Raw genomic sequence first — 15,651 nt, forward strand, 5'->3', positions numbered from 1 at the left:
AAGTAATTTTAAATATGTCTTTGATTATATAATTTTACGTTAATAAAATAATTATTTGTCACATCTTTGCATAAATAATTATAAAAAAACACATAATTAAACTGTATACAACGCTTTTGCACTCTCAGTCCGTTAAAACTAAAAATAATATTTTTCTTAAACAAAATATATTTTTAAGTGTAAATTTAAGAGTTGTATAAAAGCGAAAAAGCAGATAAAAAAACAAGGCAAGAGGAAGAGTGATATGGGAAGCAGAGATTAACAGCTCTATCTCGCTCGCCGCATAGCGTGGTTGCTCCGATCCACGCAACGCCACCACCCTCTCTCTATCTCTTTCTCTGTACCACTTTCCCTTCTCTGTTTCCTTCACTCCACAACCCTTCTTCTTCATCTTCATTCCCCCCTTAAGGGTTTCCGAAACATCAATTCCTCTATCCTTCGTATAATTTCTTCTCCCTTCCGTTAATGCCGCCTTAGCTGCCGTCATAACCTCTAAACCCTTGCCTTTTCACATGGCTCTTTTTATTCCCTCGAACTCTTAACTCTTTATTGACCCTTCCTCCCCCTTTTCTTACCTACTATTACAGGTACAAAGCGAGCTTAGTTACGTTGAAAGCAAGATTTTTTTATTTGAATTTCAAGGTTTCTCAAATTTGTTCATTTTCTAATTGATGTTCTGTGTGGTTTTGTTGTCGGTAAATAGTATTATATACTAGAACCATGCCTCGTAAGGTAAACTACGGACTCGATTACGACGATGATTATGGCGATGAATATGACGACTATGATGATTATTATGAAGACTATGGTTAGTTCAATATATATGTTCCTTCGGTTTGTTTTGGCGTATTATGCATGTTCTTGCAATTTGAGTATGTCGGGTTCAGCTAGTAACTATTTAGTTATAATTATTTGACATTTCCACATTTTTTTGCCTGCATGTTCAATGCTGTTGGTGGCAGCGACATTAATGTGTTATATCATATGACTTATAATAATTAACAAGGAGAAAAAATCAAACTAAAGGAAGGGTGGCATGAATTAAGCAATTAGTTCCGGTTAAGATCTATAGATTGGTTTATGGAGTGGTTTGTTGAATTATTTTCGGTTTGGAGAAGTCCTAATGTTTTTCTTATCCAACAGGAGAAGTACCTGAAACAAAGCAAGAGACACCGAGACCTCCTGGGGTTTGGCGATGCACCATTTGCACGTATGACAATGATGAGAGTATGACATCTTGTGATATTTGTGGTGTTATACGCCGTGACTTTGTAAACACTGGTACATCCAATATTAAACAAACAGGTAATTCAGTATTCTGATAATTGAAGAATAGAATAGTTTAGTTTACAGCCAGGTTTTTTATTTTGTTTTTTTAATGTCTTTTGGTATGATGAGCATTTCTTTTGCACAGCCTAAGTTATTGTCTGTTCCCCTCGCCTGTATGGCTTATGGTATGGGTGACGACAAAAATGCCTAGGTTCATGCTGTTTTTATATTCAAAGAAGAATCGGAATATCTTGAAGTTTAAAATTTTTAGCTTTTTATCTCTTTGAAAAACAAGTTAATATGTGTACCTTGAAGGCCAAGCATGCTAGTGGATGACGAAAAATTGGAGTGGTTAAGTTTGTTTCTTTCCTCTCAACTATCTAGGATGGTAGGATTAGATGTATGGAGAATTTAAACCATGGATGATCAAGGGTTTCCTGCTTTTGTTAATTAGAAAAGGAAACTCCCATTGTATGGCCATGTCTAAGTACCTTAAGGAGGATGCCTCTCTGATAAAGGAGTGGGCTTTCATTTGTGGATTTTGGTGGAAAGAGAGGGGGAGAGAGGGAGAAGAGAAGAGAAGGGGGGGGGGGGGGGGGGAGCCATAGAATATAACTCATGCCTGCCTTTATACACCCCTGATTGCATAGTGCTAGGTTTTCCACAATGACCATGATATACCTATAACCCATTGAACAATCTCTGTGATGCAGTTGAAGACATAAGCAAAACATCTGGAGCATCCAAGTTGGCCAGGTCTCTTTTTGCTTCATTACCAAAACAGAATCCAAAAGAGGTTGTATTACTTCCCAAGCAGGATGATGGTTTTCAGACAGATGCCAGTAACTTCTGCAAGCATAGGAATGTTCAAGGAGAATTTCATGAATGTCATAAGGCGTTTAATACTAAAAGCCATTCCCATTTAAACATAGGTCTTCCCAAGTCTTGATTCAGGATGTGTGTAGAGTTAGAACAGTTTCTACGATATTTGGGTGTTAAGTAATAGAACTAAAATAAAAGAAGTTTTATTATTTGAAGTATAGTATTTGTTTGATGAGGCATGCTATGTTTACTTCTTGCATCTCCTATCATGAGAGCAAACATTATTTTTTACCCCTTTTCTCTAAGTAGCAGTTATATAGCTCTTTTTTCTTTATATGCAGCTCCTTTCAAGTTTGATGTTCCATCCCCTGATGATGTAGTTTATACTGGTCTACGTTCTTCCAAAACAGCTTCAAAAGGTATCCATCCTTCAACCAGTTTGGTTTGCCTCTAGCAGCTTTAGTCTAAAAAGTATTATTGGAATGCTAGGAAATTATGAACAAAGATTGGGGGTGGGGGGGTGGGGGGAGACAGAAAAACCCCAGCAATCAACACAACACAATCAGAAAACAAAACAGCTTCCTGTAAACATTCTTAGATCACTCCTCACACAAAACATTTGCAAAGAAGGCAATAAAAATACTAAAAAAGGACCTAAAGTAAACACAAAAGAATCAACTGTCCTTATGGCGATACAGGAAAGAAAAAAATAATTATGCCATGTTTCTTCTGTTAACATTGTACTTTCTTGTTCGTAAGTGTTATATTTAATCATTCGTCTTTCTCTTATGCTTGCAGACAAAATTATGAATAATGACCATTCTGTTCAATCAAATGTTGAAAGTTTAGAGAATTTAACATCACTAATGCAAAAGGGTAGGCAGGATAGGTCAGCTGAGAGCAAACTTTCAAAGAAGCCAGCAGTTCATCTGGAAACTAGTGATAAAACTTCAAATGTGAATAAGAAAAATGGTACACTTGATATTCGCTCAAGCAAAGGAAAGGCTGGTAGTTCATCTGCAATGCCTGAAGTCAAAGGTATTGATGCAATTAATTTCTCTTCTATCAAAGAGGGAAAATCCGAAAGTCTTTCCAGCAGTTTCAACAAAATAGCTGTGGACGTAAGATCTGGGATTTCAGATAATACTAACTCTAAGGGATCTCATCCACAAGTTTCTTACAAACCTGAAAAATGGATGCTACCTCAACAAGCTGAAGATACGTTGACTCAGCTGAATCTTGCAATTGTATGTCAATGGACTATTCTTTTGTATGTTTTAGGAAAAATAATATTTGTGGGAACTAATATCTAATGGTTAAATTTGTCAATTTTAGGTTGGACATGTTGATTCTGGGAAATCAACACTCTCAGGTAGGTTACTTCACCTATTGGGACGGATTTCCCAAAAACAAATGCACAAATTTGAAAAGGAGGCCAAAATACAGGTAAGGTCATGGTGAGCTTCATTTTGTAGTCATTAGGCTTGTTACTGATGCACCAGCATCTGTTCCCTTTTTTTGTTGATCAGGGCAAAGGATCCTTTGCTTATGCTTGGGCACTTGATGAAAGCTCTGAAGAAAGGGAAAGGGGAATAACTATGACAGTGGCTGTTGCTTATTTTGACACTAAGAAATATCATGTTGTGGTTCTTGACTCCCCCGGGCATAAAGATTTTGTGCCAAACATGATTTCTGGAGCAACACAGGCTGATGCTGCAATTCTTGTCATAGATGCTTCACGTGGTTCATTTGAAGCTGGTATGGATGGTGGCAAGGGACAAACTAGGGAGCATGCACAACTTATTAGAAGCTTTGGTGTTGACCAGGTTATAGTTGCAGTGAATAAGATGGATACAGTAGCGTATGCCAAAGATCGATTTGATTATATAAGACAGCAGTTGGGAATGTTTCTGCGCACTTGTGGTTTCAAAGATTCTTGTGTGTCATGGATTCCTATGAGTGCAATGGAAAATCAAAATTTGGTCGCATCCCCTTCTGACGCTAGTTTTAAAAGCTGGTACGCCTTCGGATTACTCTGTCTGATCTTGATTTGTCTTGGCAAGCAACAAATTGAGTATGAAAATAAAATGCTGACAGGCACTGAAGCAGCAATACTTGCTCAAATAAATAAATGATTAAACACCTGTACACCCAAAAAAAATGATTAAGTACCAAGTTTTTCTTTGTAATACTTTTTTTTTTAAATCTATTCCCCCTCCTTGATATTATGCAAATTTTAGCGCTGAAAATATAATGATAGATTAATACGTAAAAAAATATTAAATGCCATATGAAATTAAGCTGATTGGCATGATTTTGTGAATTTAGCATTCACCTTTAGTGAGAATAATGAAAAAGCAACAAGTGAGACGAGAAAAAGTAAGTGATCAATCAAACAGATACTCTGGTATTGTATTTTATTTATTTAATTTAGTCAGAAGGCTTATGAATACTGCCATAGCTTGGTAGCATCCTTGGTGTAATTTGGATACTTCCATTCCTCACAATCTAGGCTTGTATTTGGTGTGATAACCTTTTCTTAGCAAGCTACTTTAATTTTACTTTTTCAATTGTATGCCTTAGTTCTAAGAAATTATGGTTGTCAATTGTGAAACAGGTATAACGGACCATATTTGTTAGATGCAATCGACTCACTTCCACCACCTGCTAGAGAATACTCGAAACCGCTGCTAATGCCAATATGTGATGTCATCAAATCACCCACACTTGGACAGGTGTCTGCTTGTGGTAAACTGGAAGCAGGAGCTCTTCGGAGTGGATCAAAGGTATAAAATTGGGTAGTGTTATGGACCTCAGCGGAAAAAAAATGAAGGAACACATCTAATTATCTCTAAATTAGAAGTATTTTGTAGTTATCTGAAACACACTGAATTTCTGCTAGCATGACATGAATTTAAACAATGTTCCTTTCTGTAACTATTTTATAAATTGTAGGTCTTAGTTATGCCTGCAGCCGTCATGGGAACAGTACGCTCAATGGAGCGTGACTCTAATGCCTGCAGTGTTGCAAGGGCCGGAGATAATGTATCTGTAACATTGCAAGGTGTTGATGGAAGTAATGTGATTGCAGGAGGTGTGTTATGCCATCCTGACTTTCCTGTTGCAGTTTCTAATCATTTGGAGTTGAAAGTGCTTGTTTTGGATGGTGCAAGCCCTGTATTGATGGGTTCTCAGGTGTGTGCTATAATAATGATTAGTGATATGGCATATCCTTGCACTTTATTATCCAACTTTTGTTTTTCGTGGGGAAAAAAAGTGAACCATCCTTTTCCATATATGCAGTTGGAGTTTCATATACACCATGCAAAGGAGCCTGCAAGGGTTTCAAGAATATCATCAATACTTGATCCAAAGACTGGTAAGGTGACCAAAAAGTCACCTCGCTGTCTCACTGCAAAGCAAAGTGCAGTAATTGAGGTGAATAAATAACAGAGAACTCCCTAATTCAGTTGGTGTCAATCACTTTAGGGACTCGGAAAACTTGAATGACTTTGCTTGTTTCCTATTTCAGGTAACTTTGCAGGAGCCAGTTTGTGTAGTAGATGTCTCAATTTGTAAAGCTCTTGGCAGGGTATCGCTAAGATCTTCAGGTAGAACAATCGCTGTGGGACTTGTGACGAGAATAATTGAAGAGCTACACTAGTTGGTGTAGGGTTCTTCGCATTATAGTACTCAGCAGCATACTAAATACACTGTTCCAATGACAGGAAACTACGTATTTGTTTGCCATCTAAATCTAGATTATGTTATGCTGGCAGACAACGGGAAACTATATAGAAGTTATGCAAGAATGGTGAAGTTTTTCATGCTTTTCACCAGATAATGTATCATATGATAGCGGCTCGCTCTTGAATACTTTTCGACTTGTGTACAATAGCAATCTAATTATAATGAAGTTGGATGTATTAGCTTTCATTCTTATTCTTCATCTACTTATGTTTCCCGTGATTTGCATTTTGGATTATACACAAAAAAGCATACAGGTATAAACATAGTAGTGTGTTATAGACGTATATTCAAATTTTGAAATTAACAGTAAAATCATAGCAGCAAATATATATATTTGACTATTTGACGATGGGTGTGAATGTGGGATCGAAGCCGAAATTGTGTTTTTTTCTTCCTTTTTTTTAAATGCTGATTGAATAAAGCTGTAAATAAGAATTTAATTGTTTATTGTCATATTAGTAGAAATAATTAATTTTTAAATTTATTATTTGAAAAATGATCTAAATTATAAATTTGATTAAATAACTATTACTCTATTAGTAAATCAGCTGTAAGATAATTCAAGCTTGGCCCAACCATTATTATTTATGGTTATGGACCTCAAGAATAGATCCACAGTCAATCAATTAATTTCAAACGGACCATGAAAATAGAAATTTTCTATTTACAAACAGTTTAATGTACTCTTTAGTCACTTGTAATTAAGCTTAATTTTTTTAAAAATATTAACATATATAATCTAATTCTCTTTTTACGGGTACAATCTAGACTTAATTAATCAAACTAAAAAACAAGTAATCAACCAAAGTCCAAATATTACAAGAAAAAACAGTAATAGTGACAGACTCTCGAATGATTAGACATCTTTATTTTAGAAGACAAATGAATGGCTTCATAATTATCCCTTTTCAGTAACAACTCATAATTTGGATGAATCAAACACTTGCTATACACATGAGGAGAAGGGAGAAGTGCAGAAGATTTCGAAATTCTTCTATGCTTTTTGGCTTTTCTCGGGTTTGATCAAGATGTTATTGTTCCCTGTGAGTGTCTATGAAGTTGCAGGTACAATAATTTATATTGTTTCTATATTGCAGGAAACATCTTTGCTTTTGCATTATTTGTTTCCCCTTTGTAAGTTGCCTAGCTAGAACTCAAAACTTTAATGAGAAGCATTATTTGACATGAGAGAATCAAGTGTTTATATCATTTTCTTGATTATGTTCAGACCAACTTTCAAGAGAATTATCAGAAATGCTTCAACAGAACAATTTTCAGGATTGCCTTATGTATATGGCTTCTTGATTTGCTTCAACAGAACAACTTTGTGATTGTTGTTGTTAGTATGAGATTCTTTGATCCTCATGGTTGCCAGTTATTTCCATGTTTGTAAGTCCAATCATCTCCAATGTTTATTAACTTGCTGCTTAGCAAATATTCCAAGACAATGCAATCTTATCTTTTATGGTTGATGCATGACAGAATAGCGTTGAATACATGCCATTTTATCTGTCACTTGCATCCTTCTTAATGAGCCTCTCACTTTCTGCCTATGGAGTGCTCAAGGATGATCCTTTCATTTATGTAAGCTTTTTGTTTCTTGAAATTAAAAGTTTAAAACCATCTAAATCATTAACTTCTTATGTACTTGCAGCAGTTTGAACTTTTAGATATAGAGTAACTATATAATTTCTAAGGTTAAGACGAGAAATCAGTCGAGTCAAATATTTATTAGAAAGTAGATTATTTCGTATGAAAATTTCACATGATTTTATCACATTAATGTATAGATATTTTTGTGTTTGGTGTTTGGTACCGCCTTAACTAAAATATCAAAACGTGACACGTTGACAAAGTCATATGAAATTATCCATTTTTATATACACTTGTTATTATCACGTATAGGAAAATCACAATTAAAAAAAAAAGGAAAAACTGAATTTTGTATCAGCACAATATATCCTAAACTCATACTAACAAAACATTGTTGTTGCATTTGAATCTCTTAACAGATCCCAAATGGCATTGGAACATTTTTACTGCTCCCATACACTGTGAATGCATACTTTATTTTAATTTTACATTCTTTCATTGATTTAAGTTAATGATTTAATTTTGTACTATGTTACACAATAGCTGAATGTAACTATGTAAATGCAGCTACAAAAGACAACATGAATAGCCAATTAGAGATATAAATTATTTTTAATCGAATTTACTAATAGTTGCTAATTATGTGAGTATATTTTAGTGAAAGCTTTGGGATCATTTTAATGTTCATTGTCAATTAAGTACTATACCTTTTTGTGATGGTCTTAGTGAACTTTATCTTTCATTGTAATCCTGTTATGCTTCACATAATGGCAGAGAAGCATGATTGGTGTATAATGAACAATTCTTGTTAAGTGATATGTTTAATACTTGGTAATTATTTTTGTTCTTTTTTAATGAATGTTAGGATATAAAGCTTTTTTTTTACTTTAATGTTTTGCTAACATTTGTATTGGTTCTGATTTTTTCTGATGCCATCATTGAATAATTTCGATTCATTTCTTAGTTTATTTGAATTTCATTTGGATTTAGAAATGAATTTGATGTGTTTTTGTTGATGATTGAGTCTTTTTGACTGCTTGTTCAAATTTGAACTAATTTCAGTTCATTTGTGAATTAACTGAGGTTCACTTGATGCTTGTTGAGTCTGCAGCGGAATTTTGACTTCTAATATAGTAATATGAAATTGAACATTACTCACAATAATACACTCGTTGTATAATTATTAAAGAGAAAAAAAAGAAAATGAATAATTGCTATGGATGTGAATTCCTTTAATTTTAATTGAATTGAATACATTTTGATTTCACTCATTTATATAGTTTTCTAACTTCTATAAATAACAAGAGAGCATACTATAAAATAGTTTCCTATAAAAGTTCCTTAACTATCCACCATTTTCTCTCTTCCATCCTTTGTCTACCTCCCTTTGTTTTCTCTCTGCCTTTCTTTTTATTCTCACAACGCTGTTGTTAAGTATTGACCAAATTTTTTATTCCTTACAATCAAAATGACAAAAAAAAAACCATCTCAAAAAAGAAAAGCCACTTTACAATGTAAGCATATACACATTAAATCAACTCTATTTTTGTATTATAAATATATCATATAACATAATTTTTCAAATCCTTGTAAAAAACTCACAATTTGAGATGTTCAATGAGAATGATAGCTGACCGCTGACGTATTCGCCAACATGAATGATCGAAAGAAAGCTATCGTCGAGGAAATGAGATGTGATGCACTGAGACATATCCCATCATTGAATGTTTCGCACAAGCTCTCGAGGGAATTGATACTTTTCTTCGAACTCTAAAGGATTCTTGGAGACAGGCTATGAGAAAATCTACGTAACCCCTACCAAGATAAAAAGACGCACTGGGCTAAAATTCAATTTGTCTTGAAAGTCATTTCAACCTGGGACATATTGTCCATCAACAACATACCTGAACTGCAAATGAATCGAAATATTATTATAATAACACCATTGTATAATAACAAATGAACTGAAATTTGTGCATTCTATAAATTCAAAAACTCTTGTATTCTATCCAAATTCAAATTCATAAATAACACTGATTTTAGCAAAGAAGAATACAGTTATTCATTATTGCTTTATTCAATTGTATTAGATTCTATTATGTTCAATTTCTCTTGAAAGTCATCCCAACATTTGGAATAAATTGTTCATCGACAACATACCTGAATTACAAATGAATTGAAATATTATTATAACAACACCATTGTGTAAGATAGACTGATTGAGTGGTGTGAAAGTTTGACAAGGAAGATGTTTATACCACTAACTCATTTGTGCATGTTTTGTAGGAACAGACTATGACAGATGATATCCTTACCTACAAGTTCACAAATGGAATTTGGAAAGGACTGGTGCCCTCTAGAGTTGAGTTATTTATTTGGTTTGTGCTAGTAGGTTGAGTTAATACAAAGGAGCGGTTGAGTAGGTTTGGCATCATTGCTCAGAATGATAATACTTGTGTGATGTGCAATAAGGAAGTTGAATCTGTCCAACACTTTGTTACGTGTGAGTTTGCGTGGCAAGTCTGGTGTGCGTGGTTCGCTCATGTGGGTCGGGCATGGTGCATTCCGGGGTCCATAAGAGAACTCTTTGAGAGCTGGAGGACGATGCCTATGAGAAAAGACGAGCGTAAAACATGGTTAATGGGTTTTTTTCTCAGTTATATGGAACATCTGACTGTGTAGAAATGAACTCATTTTTCAGAATAAGACAATGGTCATGGTGGATTGCATTGCTAGATCGCTCTGTAGTTCGAGGGAATGGTGTGAAACTAACTCATGTTGTTGATGGTTATGCCATAGATGACATATGAGTTACTTTGTTTCTTTATTGTTATATACTCCACCGAGTGTGTTGAGCTTGTTTGTCTTTCAAAAGAAAAAAAAAACATCATTGTGTAATAACAAGTGAACTAAAAACTGTGCATTCTATTTAAATTCAAATTCATAAACAGCACTGATTTTAGCAAAGAAGAATGGAATTATTCATTATCACTTTATTCAATTGAATGAGATTCTATTTCATTCCATTCAATTCAAAATTGTCGAATAATGAAACTAGATAAAATTAAGAATGATCCAAACCTTGTTCACTTAATTCGATTCAAAAGAATAATTCAAATCGTCCTCATTCAACTTACTTGAACTTGAATCATTCATTATTTTGGAACACGCAAAACCTAAACAATTTTAACTACACTGTTCGATTCGAAAAAAGCAAATGTAGATCGAAAATCTGAAGAGAAAGAGAATAAAATTCAAGAACACAAAAAACTCGAAAAAAAAAACAAAAATCTAAAGAGAAAGAGACAATAATCATAAAAAACACAGAAAAAACGAAAAAGAAAGAAAGATTTACGTTGAAGAGGAACGAACATGAAAAGATTTACATTAAAAATCTGTTATAAATAACGGGTGATTCTAAATCACTTTAATAGACTTATGAATGAAATTACTTAAATTCAAAGTATTTCTGTTTTTTTTAATCTTTAAGTTAAAATATATTTGAGCCGGCTATAAATTAAAAAAAAAAAACATTTTAGTCGTTATATATTTTTTTAATATTACGTGTTTATGGGCAGTTATTATTGTTAACTAGTTTTGATTGCATAATTTGGAGAATGGATTTTAATTTTTTTTAACAATCGAAGGAATAAAATGTAGTGATCTTTTACTATTAATTTTATAAATGACACCAAGAATAAATATAAGAGAGAGAGCAATAAAAGGTTAGAAATCACACTTTACATTCTTAATTTTTTTTAACAATTAAAAAAATTCATTCCCTATAATTTGTAGTTTAAATTTGATTTCATCTTTTTAAAAGGTAAATCCATAATCAATTCAACCAACATGCTTGGAAAAATTACTATCCATTCCAATTCAATTAAAAGTTTGCCATTTGAAACTAATTTTATTAGATGAGATTATATTTTTAAAGACCTCTAATGAAAATATTTGTTCAGAAACTTGAAAATGCATATCTTTATTTTGTCTGTTTTTCATATTAAATTGATAAAATGACAAAAGTACGTATAAAAATTAGATATCACAAAATTTAGCGACAAAAAGTAAAAAAAAAAACGTAAGTGAGTAATAGTTGTCAAATAAAGTCATAATCATTAGAGTATAATACTTTTTAGATATTATTTTTTACTTTTACAGTAATTAAATTAATTTAAAATTAAATTTTGTACTGAATACTAATTTTAAAATAATACTAATATTAATAAAAAGAAATTATATTATTTTATTAATCTATTAAACTCATTAAATAAATGTCGTAACATTAATATTATAATAAAAACTCAATTAAAATATACTTAAATAAATAAGCTATACTCAATTTGTACTCCTGTATTTTTTTCAATCCAAATGTATAAAATTTTCAATCTTCACATCCATAAAGTTTTAATTTTTCTATTATGTTATCTTTGTTATTATTTTATTTATGTAATATTTTAAATATGTAATGTGTTTTATTTTTAAATATGTAATTTTTTTAATATTGTTGTTTTTAATTAGTTAATGTTTAAAGTCTATTTTTATTAGTGTAATATTTTTTAAATATAGTATATAATTATTAATTTGTAACTTTATTTTTTATTTTAATTAAATGTTTACAATTTAATTAAAATTATTTTAAATAATTACAAATAATTTAAAATTTAAATTGAAATGAGATTAAAAATTGAAGTGACAAATTTCATATTAAATCTTAAATCAATTTTTATAATAATATTAAAAGCTTGTTCGAACTCATTTTTAAGAAAGATTTTTCTTTAATTATCTTTTTTAAAAGATCTTATAGAAAAGTAAAAATAATTTAATGATTGGATATTTTATGCAAAAAAATCTTTTTATCTATTAATTATATTTGGGTATAACAATATAAAAGTACTTTTTGTATATTTATTATGTGAAAAATATTTTTTTAAGAAAAAAAATAGTTTATCAAAATTTTTTTATTTTTTAATATTTTAAATTTTATTACTAAAAATACCATTAAAAAAATGTATTTTTCACTGAAAAAATTATTTTTTTTATTAACTTACGCCCAAATAAGCACTAATCTTATAAATACTTATATAGTATTTTATAAAATCTAAAATAAAATTAAATTAAAATTAAGTACAATCCTGGTACACATACAAATTTTGTTGGCAAATAAGTCCAAACGAGTGAATTATAATCCAACAAAACCCACTTACATAACGAGCACATGAAATTACGTCATTCCTTCTCCAACATGTGTATTTCGCATTCTTCCTACTTCTCTTTTTTTCTTTTTCTTCGGTTCCTTCTTTTTCTTCACGTATTTCATCCTCTTCATAATTCTTTTTATTACTACTATTATTGCTGCATTTCTTTTTTCCTCTTCTTTTTATTGATTTTGCAAACATTATGTATTTTTTCTTTGTTTAATTTTTTTCTCTCAAAAAGAATGATGAAAAAATGAAATAATAAGATGATGAAGAAGCAGTAGAAGATAAGGATGAGGAAATGGAAGAATTTTGAATTATACAAAATTTATCAATATAAATACACCGAAAATTCTTAACAATACATAAAAATGTCTTAATTTTATACCGAAATTTGCTGCAAATACACAAAAATATTTCTTTAATGTTGTTTTTTTCCTTTTTTCCTTTTTTTTAGTTGAATGAATGTAGGTTTATTTTTTTAAGTAATTTTGTAGCATTATACGTTTCTTCTTCTTCTTTGTTTGATTTTTTTGTGTTTTTATTCTTGTTAAGAGAGTAAAACAAGAAAAAATTTGAGAAGGTAAAACAAGAAGAAAAAGATGAATAAGAAAAAAAGAAGATGATAATAATGATAAAAAAATAAGAAGAAAAAGTAGCAGAAGATGATGAGGAGGAGGAAGAGGAAGAGTTTTAAATTATGTAGAACTTATTAGTACAAATACATCGAAATTTCTTAACAATATACAAAAATATCTTAGTTTTATACCGAAATTTACTATAAATACATAGAAATATTTTCTTTATTGCTGCATTTTTTTCTTCTTCTTTTCTTTCTTTCTTTTAGTTGAATGAATGTAGGTTCATACTCTTTCAAGTAATTTTGCAACATTATGTGTTTCTTCTTTGTTTGATTTTTGTTTTTATTCTTATTAAGAGAGTAAAACAAAAAGAAACTTGAGAAGGTAAAACAAGAAGGAAAAGATCAATGAGAAAAAAAAAAAGATGATGATGAAAAAAGAAGAAGAAGAAGCAACAAAAGATGAGAAGAATGAACTAGAAAGAGAAAGAGGAAGAATTTTGAATTATGTAAAACTTATCACTACAAATACACCGAAATTTCTTAACAATACATAAAAAATATTTTAATTTTACACCGAAATTTGCTAAAAATACACAGAAATATTTTTTTAATGTTGTATTTTTTATTATTTTTTTTAGTTAAATGAATGTAAGTTTATTCACTTATAAGTAATTTGCGGTATTATGTGTTTCTTTTTCTTTGTTTGATTTTTTTATTTTTATTCTTGTTAAAAAAAGTAAAATAAAAATAAACTTGAGAAAATTCTATGACAAAAATTCTATGATAACGATAATAACGACGATAGCATAATGACGATACGTATAAGAAGACGACAATAATTATAACGATGATAATCATGATGATGAAGATGATGGAGGAGAAGGAGAAAAGAGAAGGAGGAGAAAAAAGTTCAATGAGAAAAGAAAGAGGAAGAAGAGGAGGAGAAAGAGGTGGTGTTGGTGACGAAGATAACAAAAGAAAAAAATAACGAAAAGAGAAAATGACAAATAGATCCCTGGCCTTTTTTTTCGCGGACATTTTCGTATCTGACCATTGAAAAATACTTTTAAGTCACTGACGTCTTTAAAAGTTGGACGGATCAGTCCCTCCGTCCAAATGCCTCCGTTAGACCCAACGAAAAAGTCTGACGTGCTTGTCATGTGGAGGTCACACGCGGATGCGTGGGTCACACGTACGCATCACCTAGAAGACTTTCCTCTCACGCGTACGCGTCGTCATGAATTCAGTAAATTCTCTTTTCTTTATAAATTCTCTATTTTGCATGCTTTTTTTCCATTTCTTTTCAGTTATTCTTGCCTTCAAAACTTTAAATTACTCAAACAAACATATCAAGATATCGAATGAGAGAAAAGAAAATTTACAATGCAATAAGAAATAATGTGTGTGGAATATATATTGCAACAGTTGTGGAATCTGCAGAGTCATTTGCTATAACAAGATTACGTGCGCATTTGATAACATACTTAACAAATGAGCTTGATGAGTCTCTAAGTGAAGCTACAAAGAATATAAACACTTGGAATGGTGTTTTGTTACTCTTCCCTTTGTTGGGTAACTTCATTGCTGATTCATATCTTGGTCGCTTCACCACTATCGTCCTCTCTTCTCTCATTTGTCTTTTGGTAATTCAATTTATTTATTATATTTTATATATATACAAATTAAATTTGTTCTCATCACTTTTAAGTTGATTATTAGTGTGGATGTCATGTAACTACTTTTCCTCAAATTTATTATGCACGTACTTTTAAGTTTGAATTATTCATACTGTTTATATTTAAATATTTTTTATTGAATAAAAGAAGTATTGTACTATTTGTTTATTAAATAAATTTTAACTCTTTATTTAAAAAATGATAATTCTATTTGCTTTATTAATTTACTTTTCTTCCATTCGATGTCTTGATATGTTTGTTTGGGTGATTTAAAGTTTTGAAGTCAAGAATGACTTTAAAGAAATAGAAAAAAAAAGCATGCAAAGTGGAGAATTCATAAAGAAATGAGGATTTGCTGAATTCATGGCGATGCGTATGCGTAGCCAACGCGTACGCGTGACAAGCACTACGGGAGCCACATCAGACTTTTTTGTATGCATTTGGACGGAGGGACTAATCCGTCCAACTTTTAAGGACGTCAAAGACTTAAAAGTATTTTTCAATGGTCAGGGACGAAAATGTCTGCGGAAAAAAATGTTACGAACCTATTTATCTTTTTCTCTAACGAAAAAGAATGAGAAGAAGAAGAAGACGAAGGAACGACAAGAAAAAGAAGAAGAAGAAGAATATTAAAGCATTCTTCCACTTTAACCCATGACAATAATAAAAAAGGTTCACGGCCCACAAATTCAACCTAATAAATTTAATCTTTATTATCTTATCTTATTTTTATGTTATCTTTTTATGTTATCTTTTCTTT

At 31.1% G+C, this 15,651-nt stretch overlaps 1 protein-coding gene and 1 long non-coding RNA gene across 4 annotated transcripts; both read left to right on the forward strand.

Annotated features, from left to right (window-relative positions):
• Window positions 1–170: 170 nt before the first annotated feature.
• On the forward strand, window positions 171–6,027 carry LOC112792764 (uncharacterized). 2 transcript variants are annotated; one of them, XM_025836113.2, is made up of 12 exons: window positions 171–587; window positions 704–808; window positions 1,144–1,305; window positions 1,983–2,201; window positions 2,433–2,510; window positions 2,890–3,338; window positions 3,427–3,537; window positions 3,621–4,108; window positions 4,709–4,877; window positions 5,047–5,286; window positions 5,395–5,529; window positions 5,624–6,027. In XM_025836113.2, exons 2-12 carry the CDS (start codon window positions 721–723, stop codon window positions 5,753–5,755), a joined length of 2,271 nt encoding a protein of 756 aa, XP_025691898.1. In that variant the 5' UTR covers window positions 171–587; window positions 704–720; the 3' UTR covers window positions 5,756–6,027. The 2 variants fall into 2 exon arrangements, with proteins under 2 accessions (XP_025691898.1, XP_025691900.1); XM_025836115.2 differs by lacking the exon at window positions 1,983–2,201.
• A 428-nt stretch (window positions 6,028–6,455) lies between these two features.
• Window positions 6,456–10,401, forward strand: LOC140178046 (uncharacterized). 2 transcript variants are annotated; one of them, XR_011870127.1, is made up of 4 exons: window positions 6,456–6,906; window positions 7,070–7,230; window positions 7,324–7,425; window positions 9,721–10,401. It is a non-coding gene; the product is annotated as an uncharacterized lncRNA (long non-coding RNA). The 2 variants fall into 2 exon arrangements; XR_011870126.1 differs by lacking the exon at window positions 9,721–10,401 and adding an exon at window positions 7,854–8,264.
• Window positions 10,402–15,651: the final 5,250 nt, after the last annotated feature.

The sequence above is a fragment of the Arachis hypogaea genome, chromosome 13 (assembly GCF_003086295.3).
Source record: "Arachis hypogaea cultivar Tifrunner chromosome 13, arahy.Tifrunner.gnm2.J5K5, whole genome shotgun sequence".
NCBI classification, from domain to species: Eukaryota; Viridiplantae; Streptophyta; class Magnoliopsida; order Fabales; family Fabaceae; genus Arachis; species Arachis hypogaea.